The sequence below is a fragment of the Antedon mediterranea genome, chromosome 4 (genome assembly GCF_964355755.1).
Source record: "Antedon mediterranea chromosome 4, ecAntMedi1.1, whole genome shotgun sequence".
Lineage (NCBI taxonomy): Eukaryota > Metazoa > Echinodermata > Crinoidea > Comatulida > Antedonidae > Antedon > Antedon mediterranea.
The window spans coordinates 21,601,254-21,619,793 of NC_092673.1; the positions used below are offsets into that span (position 1 = coordinate 21,601,254).

The 18,540-nt window shown below is 34.7% G+C and overlaps 3 protein-coding genes across 6 annotated transcripts; 2 read left to right on the forward strand and 1 right to left on the reverse strand.

Annotated features, from left to right (window-relative positions):
* Positions 1-121: 121 nt before the first annotated feature.
* Positions 122-4,036, forward strand: LOC140046895 (BRCA2 and CDKN1A-interacting protein-like). Its single transcript, XM_072091636.1, has 7 exons — positions 122-265; positions 781-855; positions 1,489-1,569; positions 1,824-1,922; positions 2,058-2,245; positions 2,381-2,561; positions 3,435-4,036. The coding sequence occupies exons 1-7, from the start codon at positions 128-130 to the stop codon at positions 3,603-3,605; spliced, it is 933 nt and encodes a 310-aa protein (XP_071947737.1). The 5' UTR covers positions 122-127; the 3' UTR covers positions 3,606-4,036.
* A 99-nt stretch (positions 4,037-4,135) lies between these two features.
* Positions 4,136-11,691, reverse strand: LOC140046894 (putative pre-mRNA-splicing factor ATP-dependent RNA helicase PRP1). The gene is made up of 12 exons (XM_072091635.1): positions 11,552-11,691; positions 10,582-10,837; positions 10,216-10,415; positions 9,379-9,580; positions 8,837-9,013; positions 8,126-8,380; positions 7,730-7,988; positions 7,001-7,192; positions 6,470-6,592; positions 5,662-5,852; positions 5,278-5,447; positions 4,136-4,887 (listed from the first exon to the last, which is right to left on the reverse strand). The coding sequence occupies exons 1-12, from the start codon at positions 11,617-11,619 to the stop codon at positions 4,761-4,763; spliced, it is 2,220 nt and encodes a 739-aa protein (XP_071947736.1). The 5' UTR covers positions 11,620-11,691; the 3' UTR covers positions 4,136-4,760.
* Positions 11,692-13,584: 1,893 nt separating this feature from the next.
* Positions 13,585-18,469, forward strand: LOC140046899 (uncharacterized). Of its 4 annotated transcripts, none has more exons than XM_072091642.1 (9): positions 13,585-13,746; positions 14,241-14,326; positions 14,484-14,600; positions 14,798-14,963; positions 15,418-15,519; positions 15,880-15,982; positions 16,419-16,593; positions 17,165-17,311; positions 17,701-18,469. In XM_072091642.1, the coding sequence occupies exons 1-9, from the start codon at positions 13,662-13,664 to the stop codon at positions 17,716-17,718; spliced, it is 999 nt and encodes a 332-aa protein (XP_071947743.1). In that variant the 5' UTR covers positions 13,585-13,661; the 3' UTR covers positions 17,719-18,469. The 4 variants fall into 4 exon arrangements, with proteins under 4 accessions (XP_071947743.1, XP_071947740.1, XP_071947742.1 ...); XM_072091639.1 differs by having other exon boundaries at positions 17,945-18,469; XM_072091641.1 differs by having other exon boundaries at positions 17,999-18,469.
* The last annotated feature ends 71 nt before the right edge of the window (positions 18,470-18,540 follow it).

The following is an 18,540-nucleotide window of genomic DNA, read 5'->3' on the forward strand; positions in this document are numbered from 1 at the left end:
CCCTTTTTTGTAACATTTAACAATAAAAACTTAATAAACGGTTCATATTAAAAATATTTATATTTATCAATCTCATTTCAGAAAATACCGCCGCCACACGTGTTTACAAATTAAAAACAAAACAAACATGTCGTCTTACGGTAAAAAACGGCGTGTGAATGAAAATAAAGTAGAAGAGGCTGATAAGCCAGAAGAAGACAGTTCGGAAGATGAAATAGAAAATATCGATGATGAAGAATCTGATTCTGATGTTGAAATTAATGAGGTAACATTAAATATCATCCCTACTATTGCTAGGCCAACAACCACGAGGTAGCTAGCATATGGATGACGTCGATGAGTGCAAGAACGCCCTGGCTCCGCCTGGCTGCTTCTTGCTCTGCTTGGTAGGCCTACCCGGCAATAGGCTAGGTCGTTTCGTATTATTTTAATATTAAAATTAATCAAATTTATAATAATCTAAACAGGCTAAAAATTGCAATGACCATAAAAGTATTGATGATAATCGAAAATAAAATAGGATCGGTTAAATGTCAATAAAATTAAAACATTTGTTTTGTCTAATAATAATATTAATAAAAATGTCATGAATTTATGTTTTCTATTTATTAGCCTACACAAAGGGTAGGTGCACTGTCAATTACATGCAAATTTTATCATACATGCTGACCATAAGCCTACTTCTGTATAAATAGGACCTAGGCTAGTTAGTAATTGCACAGATAGCCAAATGAAATAATTTTAATAATGATACATAAATTTGAATTAATCTTTTTTAAGGAAGTCCAGATAGAATTTGAAGCCTTACCGCCACAACCAGGGGATGCTGATGGCATTACTCGACTTTTACAACAGGTTTGCATTTTCCCTTTTCAAATCATCATATCGCAGACCAGTTAGTTCGTTTATTTATTATTACCCCAAATGTATATAGTATTTTCACAGAAAGAAAGGATTAACTGATCCATTACCAAGCAAGTATAAGACAAAAAATACAAAACATAACACCTTTTTTTTAAAATTATTATTTATTTATACTGACCTCTTCAGTCAAAGACTGGTCTCCCAGAGGGCCCAGTTATGATCAGTGGAAGTGCACACGAGCTAGATGTACACTGAACCTATGGTTTATAGTCCTTAATCCTTATCCGAGACCGAGAAGACTTGTTCTACCACCAGAACCATGAAGCGACTGAGCCTCGAACCCTTGCTGATGTTATGGCTATGTAATTACGGTCCCACTGTCCGCTTGGCCACTCACTTAACCATAGTTAGTTAACCACTGCCTAAACAGTACAGTGCTGTAAAAGTTACAAAAGAGGCAAAAAAGGATGTTATACTCTTCTTCTCCCTCCTCCTTCTTCTCCCTCCTCCTTCTTCTTCTCCCTCCTCCTTCTTCTTCTCCCTCCTCCTCCTTCACTTTCAATAATTTTGTATGAATATATATTTTGTTATTCGCAACAGTTACTTACTTATATCTTGCACTAGTTATTTGGAAAAGCTCACATAGACTTAGGTGACTTAACAAAGACTATCCTGTCACAAGATCATGTTGGAAGTGTTGTAAAGGTGAAGATTTCTTTTTATTGATTTCTTAACAATTTTACGCATTTAGTATAAATTTAATGTTTAAAAAATTACTAATATAGAGGGCTTTAGGGAGAGATCTCGTGGGTTGAGGATGGAGAGACTCATGTTTTAGATTATTATGTTAAAACAACCCAATAAAGTGTTGTATTTGTAACTGGATATCAAATCTCTGTATGATTGATAACTACCATGATACGCTGTTCAAAGGGTACACTATTACTATTCATTTATAGCAAAGCGCTGATCAGTTAGCAGAGGATAGCGACCAAGATGATGATGAAAGCGAAGACGATATTTTTGGATTCATATCAGTAATCAATATTACCAAAAAGGTGAGAATATTTACAATAACATTTTGATATTTTTGGTCCAAAATAAACATTATATATATATTTCATTGCATAAATTAATTAAAAAGCTGGAAAAGTGTCATTGTATATATTTTTCATTTTATTTGTATTTTCTAGGAATCGCCAAGCACAAATCAATTAAAAAACTGGATCTTCGATAAATGTAAAAAGTGTGGTACACAATCAGATAATGACCAACTAAATTCGGTTCTAGAGGGCGGTAAACACTCGGTTGGATTTCTAATAACAGAACGCTTTATCAACATTCCACCACAGTTAGCATTACCGCTTCATAAAAGTTTACAGTATGTTTCATCACATTGTTTTAATTCTACGTTCTTTCGGATATTCGAAAGAAAAATGTACAATTTTCTTAAAATTATATATAGATATCATTAATAACAAAACAACATTTATATAATATAAAACTTTTTTTAAAGGAAAGATTTGGGGTTAGCAAGTCAGAAGAGTCCAAAGTTTAACTTTGATTATTACTTAATGATCAGTAAAACATTTAAAAGTCCAGAAAGCTCTGCATCTTCAAAAACCAGCAAACAAGGGAAGGAGTCCAAAGATGAAATTGCATTGTTTGCAAATGCAGAAGACGAGTACTTTCACGAGGTAGAAATGTATGCCTTACTACTCCCTCAAAAACCCATTTGTATCCTTTGTTCCCGGAAATCATCCATCCCTATAACAATCCCAATCAAAGTAACTTTAAGAGCTTTGTGAGGGCATGTGGTGCAGTTTGTTAGACGCGGGATTAGAGATCGTGGTGCGAATCCAACTCTCGCTGCATTAATTGTATCCTTAGGAAAGACATTTTACTTACATTTGCCTCTCTCCACTCAGGTGTACCGTTTAAACCAAGACGCAACTTTGCACTGATTATTAACTGCATTATTATGGGAGTATGTTTCCATGCGTGTTTGATCCAAAAAAATGGCCGGGGTGGTAATGTGCAGCGCATTGAGAGCGTGCTCATACAAGAATTAACTATTATTATTGTTAAGATTTTGAACTACAGTTGGTTTTAAACTGTATTTGTACCTGTATGCAAAACCACAATATAATTAAAGTTTAACACCTGTAGTGTTTGTGGGATATTTATTTTTTGCAGTTCATAGAATTAGTAGACTTGACCTTGGTGGTAAAATACTTTTGATAAGTTGTTGAAATTAAATTAACTGGATATTTGGTACGCCATTTGAACTTGAAAATAAAATTAGTCTTTTTAGGAGTGTGAGAGTTTAACCAGAAATCTTGGGAGACTCTAGGGAAATTCTAGAAACTTGGGAGGTCTGAATAATAATCTCACAAAACATTTCTTGGAAAGTAAAACAAACTGAAGTGAAAAATAAGTTCACCAAACTTTTAAAGTGTAGGCTACTCTAGACACGTACACATTAAATGAGGCATATCAACAGCTAAATATTGATTAACGTTCCATTCAACTCATTTATTGTTATACAATATTTTTTATTATACTCATAGGAATCGATGTTGTCGTTCAGTTTTCCTGTTTCAGAAGAAGGTAACCTAGCTGTTGGTGGAAAGTGGTCGGGAGACGATACTGAACTGAATGTCTACAGAACAGTCATGTTAATACCAACAACAGCAATTAAACCCATCATAGCAAAGATGGAAAAGACCTTAGCATTATAAGAAAACTACATAAACAATAGGGAGGTTTCGCAACCTTACGAATACGATAACGTCATACATTTGTGAAACTTTTGAGCTGATCCCCATTTCATATTCGTAAAGCGTATTCGTGTTGACGAATATCACCAGTCATATTCGTAACTACAAAACGAGTATAGTTTTTGACCTATTTTGCACATTTTGCATTTGAATCAGGAATGATTCATGATTATAATATAATTATAGATTTATTGAAAGTAATTTACTAAAATGGCAAGTCAATTTTGATAAATAGCAGTTTTTAAAGTCCTCACTCGCTTTGATGTTACGCTAGGCCTAGGCAGCTGCCAAGCACCAAGTACCTGCGCTTCGCTCAAATTTACCGCAGTCATATTTTGGACGCGCCTCAATATTTCGTTGCCATGCGAAACAGATTTTTTTATGGCTTACGAAAACGAATACGTGTGCGTGACGTAGCCGTTTTCGTTATCGTATTCGTAAGATTGTGAAACCTCTCTATTGTCAATAATAAAACATCCATAATAAATTGCGTGTCTAACTTTTTTTATGTACAGACAATGGTTTTTATTGGTCACTATGTTTTATTTAGAAATAATACGACATTTATTATTTTGTGTAGCCTATTTTAAGCAATAAAACTTATTGTTGATTCAGTGTACACTGTATACTCATCTTTCATAAAGGTCTTATTTATGGACTATGATCCTACTACATTTTATAAAACAGTATTTAACATCCTAGTATTTAAGCTTGGTTAACAAAGTGCTCAGTCTGCATTTCAGTGGCATGTATTTTCTGCGTGCAAAATGGATAAACAAATATAACACCGATCACATTAAACTATACTTGTAAAACGTCAAACCTTCAACATCGGTGTAAATTACATTTACACAGTATGCATATTTGACAACACTAGCCACTTAAAAAACACTTTGCCTACTATGAGTGTTAACGCCTATATACACTTGTGATGATATAGAATTTTAAGAACTCTCATAAAAACAAGAAGCTTGTTGTATATCCAGTTTAAAGGTGTATAAATAACAACAAATTAACATATAGATAATATCCAGTATTTGGATGCGGTAAATTAGCTATTACAAATCAGCCTTGCATTATTTTCATTATTGTTCCCTTTCCTTAAAGAAGATTTTGTTAAGCTTGTGTTGAACTTGTATATTCTCTGGCTTGTAATTTGGCTATTAGCCTCTCCAGTACACGTTTTGCCTCGCACTGTGGAAAGTTATCCATGTTGTAGTATTGTGGAGCATTACGAATTAGCCTATAAAAATAATTCATTAGTTAATATGGACAAATTAAACTTACTTGTTTTAAGATTTTTTAGAGAGTTTATAAATAACTTTTATCAGTCATATTGCATCTACAAAATATGGTGTAATAGTAAGAGATACCCGACTAGCTTGTGGGGGCATGGGTTCGAGAAATTTCTGTGATTTTATCTTTGGCCAAGATCTCATTTGCTCATCCTTCAAATGGGACAAATAGCCATTGGTGCTATGTACATACATTGCACATGTCCATGACAGAACTTAATACACTATTTGAAGAGTAAAGTAGGAGATCATTTCCCAGCATGCAGATCATTGTCCTGAATTGAGCAGAGGTTAACAAGCATCAAATTAAAGTTGGTGCAAAATATAGAACAACTTACCAGTCAGCTTTTATGTCTGTTACTGTCCTGATATAATTTTTAGTGGTCAGCACAAACTCATTGTACAATACCCATTCTGGTTTATGGTCAAGACATGTTGACGGATGAAGCTGAACAACTTGGTTATCCTTGACCGTTAAGTAATGTCCAGTTCTCTCAAGATGCGCGACCTGAAATTAACATTTAAGTTTCTCATTTTTTAAAAGGGCAAGCTTATACAATTTCACAGCTCTTATGAGTGCTTTGGCAACATCACACCAATTTCCATGTACTCTAGACTAAAATTTAGAATACAATACAGAATGTCTAATTGCATGTGTAGATGACCGTAATGCTCTTGCTTGGCACCTCTTCATTCAATTTAAAGTAAAAATAAATTCAAACCTGCATAAAGAATCCAGACACTAGAGCCTTTCTAATATTCATATAATAATCTTTGCTATTGAAGTCTGTGCTGGTTCGTTTGAGGGCGAACCGATCCATGATTCGGGCAAGTTGTTGCCGTACATTGTCCGATGATTTCATTGAACGATATTGGATGAAGTTATCGTAACACCACTGAGGATCTTCATTACCTTGTTTTAAATATAAGAAATTCATATGTTTTGCCATTTATTTTTTATTCAGTTTCATTGTTTTCATCAGAAATTGAGGATGGTGTGTAACAGTCTATAAGTGCATATGAACAAATGAAAGAAATGTATGCAGTGGCATAATTGCTATGAATGCTCACTGGCTAAACTCAGGGGCCACAGAGCATGAGCACCCCAATGCAACTACCCAGCGTTGGAGGGCCCCTTAGGAGTGCTAAACCAGGGGCATTTGCCCTGTGCGTTACGCCACTGGTTGTATGCACATTATTAGGTTTAATGCAGAGAGAAGCTACATAATATCCAAGTACACATGAATAATGAAACAAGTATGCACATTGAATACAGAGAGAACCTACATAGTATTCAATCTAATATGTAACAATTTATGTCAACAGTAAACATACTAGATGAAGACAACAAGTACAAAGACCTGTTGGAAAACTGAAGAAAATATAGACAAAAAATGATTTGGGATGACTTGAAAACATCACTAAATTAGACTGGCTCACTTGCAACACACTCCGAACACAACAGGAATAAATGGCACACAATAGTAGAACGTGCTATGTCTAACAACAATGAAGCGTATTGATACTTACTCTGTTTAAATGCATGATAGACATTGAGTAGCGTCAGGTGATCCCCATCGATGTGCGCAAACCTCATCTTCGCATCATCCGCAGCTTTCTTTGCCTCGTTTGGTCGTACAAAACACTGTGGAACTAGATAGTGTCGGTTTTGGGGCCACGACAGACCGTCCCGCCAAATGTTAATTCACTGGCAACATTTAAACATTTCTAACTATTGGGAGGGTCTCTACAATGCTCCAACTAAATCATATTTATATCAATTTATTAAATATTTAGCTAACAAAATGAGTGTTTTTAAGTGTTAAAAATTAACATATTGAAAGTATCAATGAAAATATATCTAGCTTATTCTATGATACTGTACCTATAATATCACAATTACCATTTTTATTCAAATTAAATGTTATTAGGAGTGCAACAAAGTAATTCATATTACAGTATTTCAGGTCACTTATCTCTATTTATAAATCATCTAGGTAAGCCAAAGGAATATGTTGTTAAACATTTCCTAGGTACCATTTAATATATTCATATTATTACCTGATAACATGGCAGTTACTGATAAAATCTCATTAGAGCAGTTGTATTGTGCACTAGCAATCACCATTTTGGCCAGTTGAGGGTCCAGTGGGAACTCGGCCATCATAGAACCTAGCTCGGTCAAGTCACCATTGTCATCTAATGCACTCAGGTAGTTTAACAGTTCAAGAGCTCTCATCAATGTTTCTGGGGCTAATCAAAACATTATAAAGAAAGTTGATTGTTAAATAATTTACACTGATTTTAATACAAGATAAAATACAATGAAACTGAAAGGTCTTTCAACTATGTAGCTTATTTAATTAATTATGTGCGACATAAACAAGATTAGCACCCACAAACTTTATTAGCCCACAACTCAAAGGTACAAATGTAATGGCGAGTTAAAATCTATGCTAGCATATGGTACTGCAGTATTACAGTATAGTACTGCAGTATTACAGTATAGTACTGCAGTATTACAGTATAGTACTGCAGTCTTACAGTATAGCACTGAATTATTACTGTACAATATAGTACTGCAGTATTACAATATAGTACTGCAGTATTACAGTATAGTACTGCAGTATTACAGTATAGTACTGCAGTATTACAGTATAGTACTGCAGTATTACAGTATAGTACTGCAGTATTACAATATAGTACTGCAGTATTACAGTATAGTACTGCAGTATTACAGTATAGTACTGCAGTAATACAGTATAGTACTACAGTATTACAGTATATTACCTGGTGGATCCATGAAATCAAAATGTACAAGATCATCAATACCAAGCTTCTTCAACTGAAGTACTACCGTTCCCAAATTAGACCTTAAAATCTCAGGGTATGTGTTACTTTGCATTTCGCTATCGTATGCCTTTTCTGTGTAAAGTCGGAAACACTTTCCAGGTCGCGTACGACCCGCACGACCTGCTCTCTGCTGAGCACTTGCTTTGCTTATTGGCGAGACGAGAAGAGACTCAACACGAATACGTGGATTGTACACCTAAAGGATAAAATTATTAATGTTGAGGTAAAACCAATCTTGCTATATAGGTGTAGGGTGACTTTTTGAGTTATGATACGCAAGGGTTGACTTTTTGGTTTATTATATAGTCGCTTGTGAGTAAAACAGACATTTACCTTTTGCTTAGCAAAACCAGGATCAATGACAAACACTACACCATCAATTGTGAGTGATGTTTCTGCAATATTGGTGGACACCACAACCTTCCTACCAATGGCTCCATTCGACTTCTTTGGCGGAGCTGATTCAAAGATTCTCTGTTGCTGCTGAGGGGGCAGTGTTGAATACAGCGGAATTGATTTTAACTCTCCTGCCTCCGGTCCTAGATTATCAACCTCGCGCTTAAGCCGTTTACAACATTCTTCAATTTCCTACAAAATATAAACTTAACTTTTAAAGATGTATTGTCCACCAAAAACATGAAAAATGAAGATTAAAAAATCAGGCTTTAAATAGGTCATTTTGCAGATTCATAAAGTTATTCACTTCTTAAAAAAAAAATATTTCACAATATAAAAGACAAAAGAAACGTTGAATTTTAACCAAAAATCATTGTCTGACATACAATTGTAAGTAATTTTGGATTTAAATTACATTTTTTTCAGGAAAATAATTTTGTTCTGATCCAGTCTTTGGTCAAAGTGAATAACTATATTAATATGGCATATGATATTAAAATGGCATATATGATATTCCAAAAAAAATGCTTGTTTTTAGGAAAATATATCTTAAAGGTTTTTACAAGATTATATAACATTTTTAAAATGATTTATTCAATCATTAATGCTTTACTAGCAATAATCAATACATATTTATTAAGACATTACCTCTTGACCAGTCAAAAATAAAAGAATATCGCCCTCTATCTCTTCACATACATGAATCTGGACAACAGTACGCACAGCAGCTTCCAAATAATCCCTCTCTGGTGTGGGCGTGTAGAAGATTTCTACCGGATGTGTACGACCAGGAACAGTCATTAGCGGGGCATTTGAAAAGTAACTCTACAATTCACCAAAAAGAAAATTTGTTTTAAATAAAATTGATGTATTTATGTTTAGTGTGTCAAAATGAAAAACAATTATTCAACACAACCAAAGAGAATAGAACTTCATTTTCATTTAATGGGTTTTCATTAGTAGGTATTCATTTACATAATAATGTGGGATGTGTACAACTCGAGGCACAGTCATTAGAGGGGCATATGAAAAGTATCTCTACAATTCACCAAAAAGAAAATTAGTTTTAAATAAAATTATGTTTAGTATGTGTCACAATGAAAAACTTCATTTTCATTTGGTGGGTTTTTATTAGTAGGTTTCCTTTTACATATTATTTTAATTAGATATATGATGTGCACAACTTTTACCTGAAATTTGCCAGCATCAAGTGTAGCACTCATGACAACAATCTTAAGATCTGGACGTTGTTTCTCAACCTCCTTTAGTAATCCCATGAGTATATCTGTAGCTAATGTACGTTCATGAGCCTCATCCAATAGGATGACACCGTATCGTTCTAACAATGGGTCAGTCATTGCCTCGCGTAGCAACATACCATCTGTCATGTATCTACATACCAAACGGCAAAATGATTACAAAAAATGTCGTCTCAATGCGCTGTGGATGTTATTTTCAAGTATATTCTCCCCTAAGGGTCATGTCATGTTGGTGCTGCCAACCACAGCGCCATTTCCTCTGTCCATTCGTTGACTTGTGAGCTAGTACACCGGGGTAAGACCCTACTCGTCTCAAAAGATGTACTAAGTTCTTTAAAACGCACATGAAACAGTGGCGGATCTAGGATCTGACGAGGGGGGGTGGCCACGAAAGTGTCAAACGAGATGCGTAGCACCGAGCGAGGAAGGGTTTGGGAGGGGGTGTCACTGTGAAAATTATGTGTACACTTGACATACGGTTTATAGTCCTTATCCGAGAAGTACCACCAGAACCATGGAGCAAATGAGCCTCAAACCCTTGCCATATGGCTATGGATTGGGTTCCACTGTATTAACCACTCGACCACTCACTCATGCTAGAAATTTGTCAGATCCTACACTATCAAACTAGTTTGACAAAAATAGTGTGATGTGCCCAAATATGGTAGTGATATGACATCATCATGTCCATATAATAATGGGCACATCACATTTTTTTTACATAAAGTTTGACAAGGCTTAATACTGTACTCGTCTCACAATACTTACTTAAGGATTGTCTTGTTGCTTGTACAGTCTTCAAAACGAATACTGTAGCCAACTTCGTTACCAATCATAATGTCCATCTCATCAGCAACACGTTGCGCAACACTCATAGCTGCAACTCGACGGGGCTGCGTACATGCAACTCCTTTTTTGTTCGCTAGTGCATACTTCACACGTACATATTCTAAACACCATTGAGGAATCTAAAAAAGGAAATGTCAATGATACATTGAGTAATCATAGAATATAATAATTTTAATTAATTAATTAATACACCATCTTTTCTGTTTCTTTAATCTTGTACTATGATAGAGAATCTTTTTGTTATTTATCGTGTTCCGTTTTTACATAAACTTCCCAAATCATTACCTGTGTTGTTTTTCCAGACCCTGTTTCACCAACCAACACGGTAACTTGGTATTTATCTAACATTTCCATAAACTTGTCTTTGTATTCAAAAACTGGTAATAATACTCTTTTGGCTAGAATTGTGTGGTATCTTGGTGTAAATGGTAGGCCAGTGAATGGGTTAATAGCCATCTGCTTGATAGCTGGAATCTTGGCAACAGCGGAGGTAAATGAAGAACTGCGAGAACTGTTCCGATCACCATCTCTTCTGTCTTTCCTGTAAAAAAACAAATAAAATAAAGTAAATTTTTGTCATCATTGATGTCAACATTTATTATTTAAATATAAATGTTAGTACTAAATTAACAGCAAGAGAGAAATGAAATTATCCGCATATGTGCATGCACATGCAATCCGATCATTAAACAAATTAGTGGGATTAGACTGCCTGGCATAGGGTGGGCCTAGAAAGAGTTTAACAATAAATAGTAATTTAGATATTTCTAGTAATAGGTCTAGGCCTAGTAGTACCTAGGCTAGGTAGTACTTTAGCTAGATAGCTAGTAATATAGTTGTAGTACTAGGCCTAGTAGTACTGTATGTAGGCCTAGTAGTACTGTACGTACGTAGGCCTAGTAGTAACTTAGTAGTAGTACTGTACCGTACTGTACGTAGGCCTCTAGGCCGCCTAGTAAAAATTAAATTTAAGTGGTGAAATAAATAACCCAATCCCAACATTTAAAATATGAATAAAATACTTTAAATTTAGCCTATCATAAGAATATATATATTTTGTCCATATCTAATCCATCCATTTTCACCGATTAAGCCTAGGCCTAGCTATGTTAGGATCATGATGCCTGCACTGCACTTGGCTAGCAAGCCCAGTAGAGTAGGGTCTGGCTGGAAGTGGACCGTGGTGTAGGACATGCTAGCTAGCCAGCCTAGAAAAGCACTTGATAGAAAGCTCTAACTATTTCTTTTGACTTACCGATCATCACTCGAATGCTTTTTTGAGGATGCGGAATCTCCAATATCTAAACGATGTCGTTTTGACATTGCTTTTATTTAATATTTTGATAAAAAATTAATATTAAAACTGACCGAACAAAAGACATGTGTTCGCGCAATCACACCGAATTTCGTTTTGCAAAACGACAACGCCGACCGATCCCGATGATATGCGTTTCCATTGCAATCATTTCCAGTAGGATGATCCACCACAGTACCGTGATGTAGTGATATTTCTACGACAGTATGTTTTCAAAAGAGCGCATGCGTAAATGAATGTGCTGCAGCAGAAAATGCATTTATTTTTTTTGCATATTTATAGCGAATTATGAATAACACAAATCGTAAATCTTACTGTTACAGTTTATACCATTTTACCCCCTTTACCACATGTTTTAATTGATGGTTATGTAAATCTTTCATCATCTCATCTTTCCAAATTATATAGTTTCTTGATTGACAGCATGTAGATTGTTTTCTTTGATGTAAGAACGTATTTTAATGAAGTTGAAGAAATGTGTTGAACTCAATTACAGTATCACCAAAACCATAGAGATATTCACTAGGCCTATATCTGATCTCCTATGCCAAAACAGATAATGGATTCCGTAAAACTACAGTAGAACCATTGATTATCTAAGATGCTATAGGCCGCAGTAAACAAGATCGAGGAGCATCTCAAATAAAGGTCTGTGATTAATATAATCAATAGACGTAATGCCCCTATTATAGTGCAGTACACAATTCAAGGACTATAACAATTGAGTTTGAAGCGTTAGTAGAAGATAGAATAAAATCAATCCAATCAACTTTTGCATATGAATCTCTTGGTGCAAATTTTGCAACCAAACAGTGATTTTTAATATGTACCTATTGAGCTGTTTATCTACTTATAAGTTCATACCAAGTTCATGCAACCCAAGTCTTGTCATCGTCCATTATAATAGGGGGTCAACCATTATGAATACAACTAATTTCCACAATGATTGATTATATTTTTTAACCAAAGAAATTAAAATGACATAAACTAGTATAGTATGAACATTTCCAGACTTTGTAATAATTACCATCTATTCATTAAACAAACCAAGTCACAGAAAGATAAACATAACCATTACCCGAATGAAAATGGTAGATCCCAGCTCGCTATCATTAAAACATAGGTGTCTTAATTTGGCAATTGTGAATATAAAACACGACATATAGAACTAAATAACACCTAACAATTGTTCCTTATATATCAAACATTAGAATGATATAAAAATTAAAATGCTACTTACAATTATATAATGAAAAAATTAACCTCAAACTTAGCTACAATCCAACGGTCTGTCAAGTGAAGACTTCATAACACAGGCAAACCCTATTTGAATTTTGCCGCCTTTTTGAGCATTTTTTAGATTTTTTCAAAATAGATTTTGCTATTTTGACACAGTCTATTTTAAGCCAATGCTCATAAGAAAAGTATGTAAGGAATCTATGAATATTCAGCTTTCTTTTAAGAAACTATCCAAAATGATTGATGGCCTACAAGTGATCTTAAATTGCAAATAAAACACTGTGGTGCTTTAGAAAATAGGTAAAAAATTGACCTCACACTGTCAGCGGGCAATGGATGGTGAGTTTTAAAACGTAAAATGACACATACTTTTTGTAACTTTACAATTTCAAACATATATCATAATGTTCAGTATTGTCTACAGTTTATTTTGAGCTACTATCCAAAAAAATCCGATTTATAATAGCCGAGATATTTAGGTGGGAACATGAAAATCAAGTGTTTTGTAGAATATCACGATGCGAAATCAGTGGTATCCATGTCCCAGTGAAGTGTGTTGGGGAAATTTAGCTATTTCGTTGCTCAAGAGATTCATATGTATTAAATTTGCTGTCGTTGATTGGTCAAAAGTTTCCCTTTCTCCTCCCACTTTTAATTCCCCACGTGTGTGCGCGCTGCATCATCAACCGTCGTCCCACACACGCCACGGCCGGCCATATGCTGCACACAGGCACAGAGTGACGCACAAACCACCTAGGCCTAGAGGTCGAAACAGAGCCTAGCAATAACTTTTGGCAATTACTGTATTACGATGAGTCTCAGTGAGTTATTTGTTCAGATTCTCGAGTCTGAACAGAAGGCAGAAGAACGAAAACATGTTTTAAATGAAAGTAAGGGTAATTGATATCAGCATAAAAAACTATTTATTTTTAATATTTATTTAGTTTAGGCATACACTAGGCCCCTAGGCCTACTATGCCTACTGTAGTAGCTAGGCCTAAGTAACTACAGTAGGGCCTACTAGTAGGCCTACGTAGGCCTATCTCTAGTCCTAGGCCTAGGCTATTAATTATTGAGAATAATGCCTTGTAACTTGTTGCTCCCTCTCTCCTCCTCCTCCTCCTCCTCCTCCTCCTGTCTGGCTTTGAGCCCTAGCTAGCTCACACTCACAGTAGATAGTAGTAGTACTTACTTACTAACTAGTGTAGTAGTAGGCTTATTTATATCCATAAAGTACACAGCTGCATATGTTATATCATCAGTATCACACAGCAGAATACTGGATCGGACGCGACTATGTCTACTACTGGCCTACTTACTAGTAGTAGTACTAGCCCAGAATTTAGATGATTGTTAATAATATGTCATACTTTATCAATTTATCATGCAGTTAAGAATGAAATTGGAAATACAAGAGGAAAACTAGGAAAAGTTCAAGAACAAAAATTATCCTTGCAAGGTCAACAACTTATTAAGGTTTATAACATTTTTTTTATTATTTAGAATTGATCATAAAAAATAGAAAACTTTATGCTTGACCTGAGTAAAACTAAAAGAGGTATGACAAGGTTCAGTCTACTTTTCATTCTCAACTAAATTATAAAAATAAAATTCTCTTGTTTGTATTTATTAGACCAAAAAGTTATCTGAAGAAGAGTTAAATTTAAAGTTGTATACAATTAGAGAGAATGTGTTAAAAGAACAACTCTGTGAACTTCAAGTGATCAACAAAGAAAGACTAAAAGATTTAGTAGGTTCAATGAATTTATTTTATCAAATATTTTTTTTACAATTTTGTTGTCGAATATGCCATTTTAATGTCCCATATTAGTTATTCACTTTGACCAAAAATTGGATCAACAAAAACAAATTATTTACATGAAAAAAAAATTAATTTAAAAAAAAAGTGAAATAAATAATTAATAACATTTTCCATCTTTAAATCAGTCCATTGTTAGAGAACAACAGGAGTATGAAAAAAAGATTTTTCATGAGGAATTGGAAAAATTCAGCAAAGAATATGACATGCAAGGGAATGGGGTTATGGAACGCCAAGGACAAGCTCAGGTAGAAGTAGACGGGCTAAAGGAACAAGAAAGTCTGTTGAATAAAGGTGTGTAGGTAGAGTTGTTATATATTATAGTGAACGTTATACTCCTGATGATAGAGTTATACTGTAGAACAACCTCCTTTGGGAAACCAATCCAGTGCTGTAGCCACGAGCCACATGGTTGTCAAAGGCCTTGGTCTCTGTGCCTCAGGTTCCTTACCAACCATACTGGTGTTACGGCCCTGTATCCTAACCCTTCTTACCATTACCCTAACTTTAGGTTATACTTTCATGAGGAACGGACAAGGAGAAATTTAATTGTTTTCAGTGGCGGATCCAGAATTTTTTAATTTGGGGTGGAGGGCCAGGGCCTAACAATGGTGAAATGAACGGATGACCTTAATTTGATGGCCTATCTTTTGCACTGGATCCGCCCCTGGTTTTAACATTATGGCCATGATTAGTTGAGAACACCAACACAATCAGTACCATTACATTTTAACATTGTTCAAACTAGAAATGAGTGAGTACAGAGAACATACAAAAACGTTGAATAAACTAACTGATGAAAAAGAATCAATGATTAAGGAAATAAATGAGTTAGAAATGAAATGGAAAGGTAAGCCATAACTTAATTAGTTTATTTTATTTATTCTGTCTTTATACTGAATGAAACTTTCAGTGCATTGATCTCCAAATTGGTTCATTAGAGAAACGTTAACAATATAATAAAAATAATTAAAAGACAACTAACAAAGTAATTTACATTTGTACACACGCACAACAATATCTATCTACAAATATACAGTATATATAAAAAATGAAATAAATTTAAGGTAACAGATACTTAATACTTAATCAGTAATATTTTTGATTGAATTTTTAAAAGTTAAAACTGTTAATCATCATCATCATTTACCTAAAATGTATTTCAATAACAAATTTCAAATGATAATGTGCTTTAAAATGGTATTTTTAGATTTGGATGAAGAGGTGCAAAAAGAGGAGGAAAAAATAAAGAAGTTGGAGAAAGAGAAAAAAGAGTTGGCAAGCAAATCTCACACATGCTCAGAGTTTAAAAGGTATATTTGTTGAATACTTACATATACACATATGATAATACTGTATGTAAACATTATTTCCTGGTGGGTTCCAGGGTAGGGCATGAGGGCGTGAACAGCCGGCCAGAAAGGTTTTTTTTAAGTAGGACATCAAATTAAACTCAACACTTATTTCATCATTTAGGACATGGTTAAGACAGGGTGTCACAAATGATAGCCATACAATCACAAGAGGTTGAAGACTCTCCACGACCATAGTTCTGGTGGTAGAGAACAATTCTTCTTGGATCTAGACATCTGGCTTGATAAAAATGGGCATTGTTTGATCGCAGCTCAGCACGAAGGGACCCTTAAAGGGAGATGAAAGTTGTTGGAAGGGTTCTATCCACTTGGCTTTTGTGTTACTGTGAAAATGCATTTAAATTTACATATATTTCTATATCTACTTGAAATCTAGATTACAAAATGAACTTGAGACATGCCAGGATGATAATCTAGAAAGTGTGTGTGCAGCCTTACAACTTGAATTAGATCAGTTACAGAGAAATCTCTGGCAAAAACAATTACAAAACAGAACAACTAGGCAGCAGACAAATACTCTCACAGGTCAACAGACGAGAGGTCAACCTTCGGTATTTGATGTTGTGTGATATTTTTATCATTATATAAGTCTGAGTTGAGTGGCAAATTATCCACCATTATCAGCACAGGTTGATGGCAGTATAGTTCTGGTTTTTGGATAAGGACTTAACTGGAGGTCCGATGTATAGTTCTGGTTTTTGGATAAGGACTTAACTGGAGGTCCGATGTATAGTTCTGGTTTTTGGATAAGGACTTAACTGGAGGTCCGATGTATTGTTCTGGTTTTTGGATAAGGACTTATAATTGGAGGTCCGATGTATAGTTCTGGTTTTTGGATAAGGACTTAACTGGAGGTCCGATGTATTGTTCTGGTTTTTGGATAAGGACTTATAATTGGAGGTCCGATGTATAGTTCTGGTTTTTGGATAAGGACTTAACTGGAGGTCCAATGTATAGTTCTGGTTTTTGGATAAGGACTTATAACTGGAGGTCCGATGTATAGTTCTGGTTTTTGGATAAGGACTTAACTGTAGGTCCGATGTACATATATGGTTTTGTGTGCACTTAAACAATTCCCAGTGCATCTGCATCATATTTGTCTTATTAAATTATTTTTTTCAGGGAAAATCTGGAAATAACAGAAGCGCTCCCAAGCAGTCTTGCTTCAAGTGGGCGCCCCCTACGAAAGTTGCAGCACCATCTGTTGACCCACCTAAACCAAATCTGAAAAAGCTTCGTCAAAATATGAAGGTGAAAAATAAAATGCAGGTAGCTCTTCACTTTATCATATTAACAATTCATTTACATTTATTCAGCAATATATATTTACATTGTTTTATACATATTGCAGGGATCTTACAGAGAAGACGTAAGACCCTTTGGAAAAAACAAATATATATATATATAAAATATCACAAAAAAATCATGAAGTAAAGTTTCATACAAGTTAAGGAAGAAAAATATAATAAACACTATAGCCATAGAACAAATTCTAAACTGTGATATACTGAAAATTGATTAATTAATTTAAAACGATAAGAAGAGAAAATTTATGAGAATGAGAAAAAAGTTTTTACAAGTGATCTTGCCTTCTAAATGAATTATATTTGTTAATTAAGTTAAGATAAACTTCATTTTTCCTTTTACTTTTCCCCTAGCCGTTTGTGGGGTGTTAGAGCACCGTAGATGATTTAACAAATCTCCTCCATGTGGCCCTGTCCGCCATCCTCAGTGTCTAGTATTGTGAGTCAGTTTGGTCCCTTCTTGTTGTCTTTCCAGTGTTTCTTAAGTCTTCCTCTTTTCCTCCCACCTGGTACAGTGCCTTGCATGATTGTTTTTGCAAGTCCAGATAATATCGTAATGCATTGTTTTCATTTTTCCTGCTTGCACAATTATCAACAGGATCTTACAACAAAACAAAACACTCAAAATGCATTGTTTTCTTTTGGTTTCAAGTCTCCTACATTTGACCTACAACTGGATAGTCTCTTTGAGGACTTTTGAAGATGAGGTGCCATAAGACCCTTATCATTGCCATTCCAGATGAGAAAGCAGAGTAGGAGAAGGGGTTGTATTTAAACTGGAATCAGCGTTCAAGAGAAGTTTTAAGACTTTCTTTTGCAGTAAGACTTTCAATATATCGCACATTGTTTGATTAAAAGCACATATTGTCATTGACTTGTTGTTTGATTCATAATGCACATATTATTTGTTCATCAAGTTTTTACAAAATTTAATTTCCGTTTTAATAACCAGTTATAATAATTAAACTTATGTGATCATAAAGTTATCAATCAGAAGCTTTTGATTTGCGATGACCTATGACATTGGTTGTCAGTCTGGACCTATAGAATCCGGCAAAGGTGTCGAAGAATCACCTGAGGCACATGGGCACAATGAAAATATAATTGCTGATTTCTTATAATATAAGAATCAGCATCAACTGTAATTTGAATATCACAGTAGGGCAATATGCATACAATTAAGAAACAAAAACA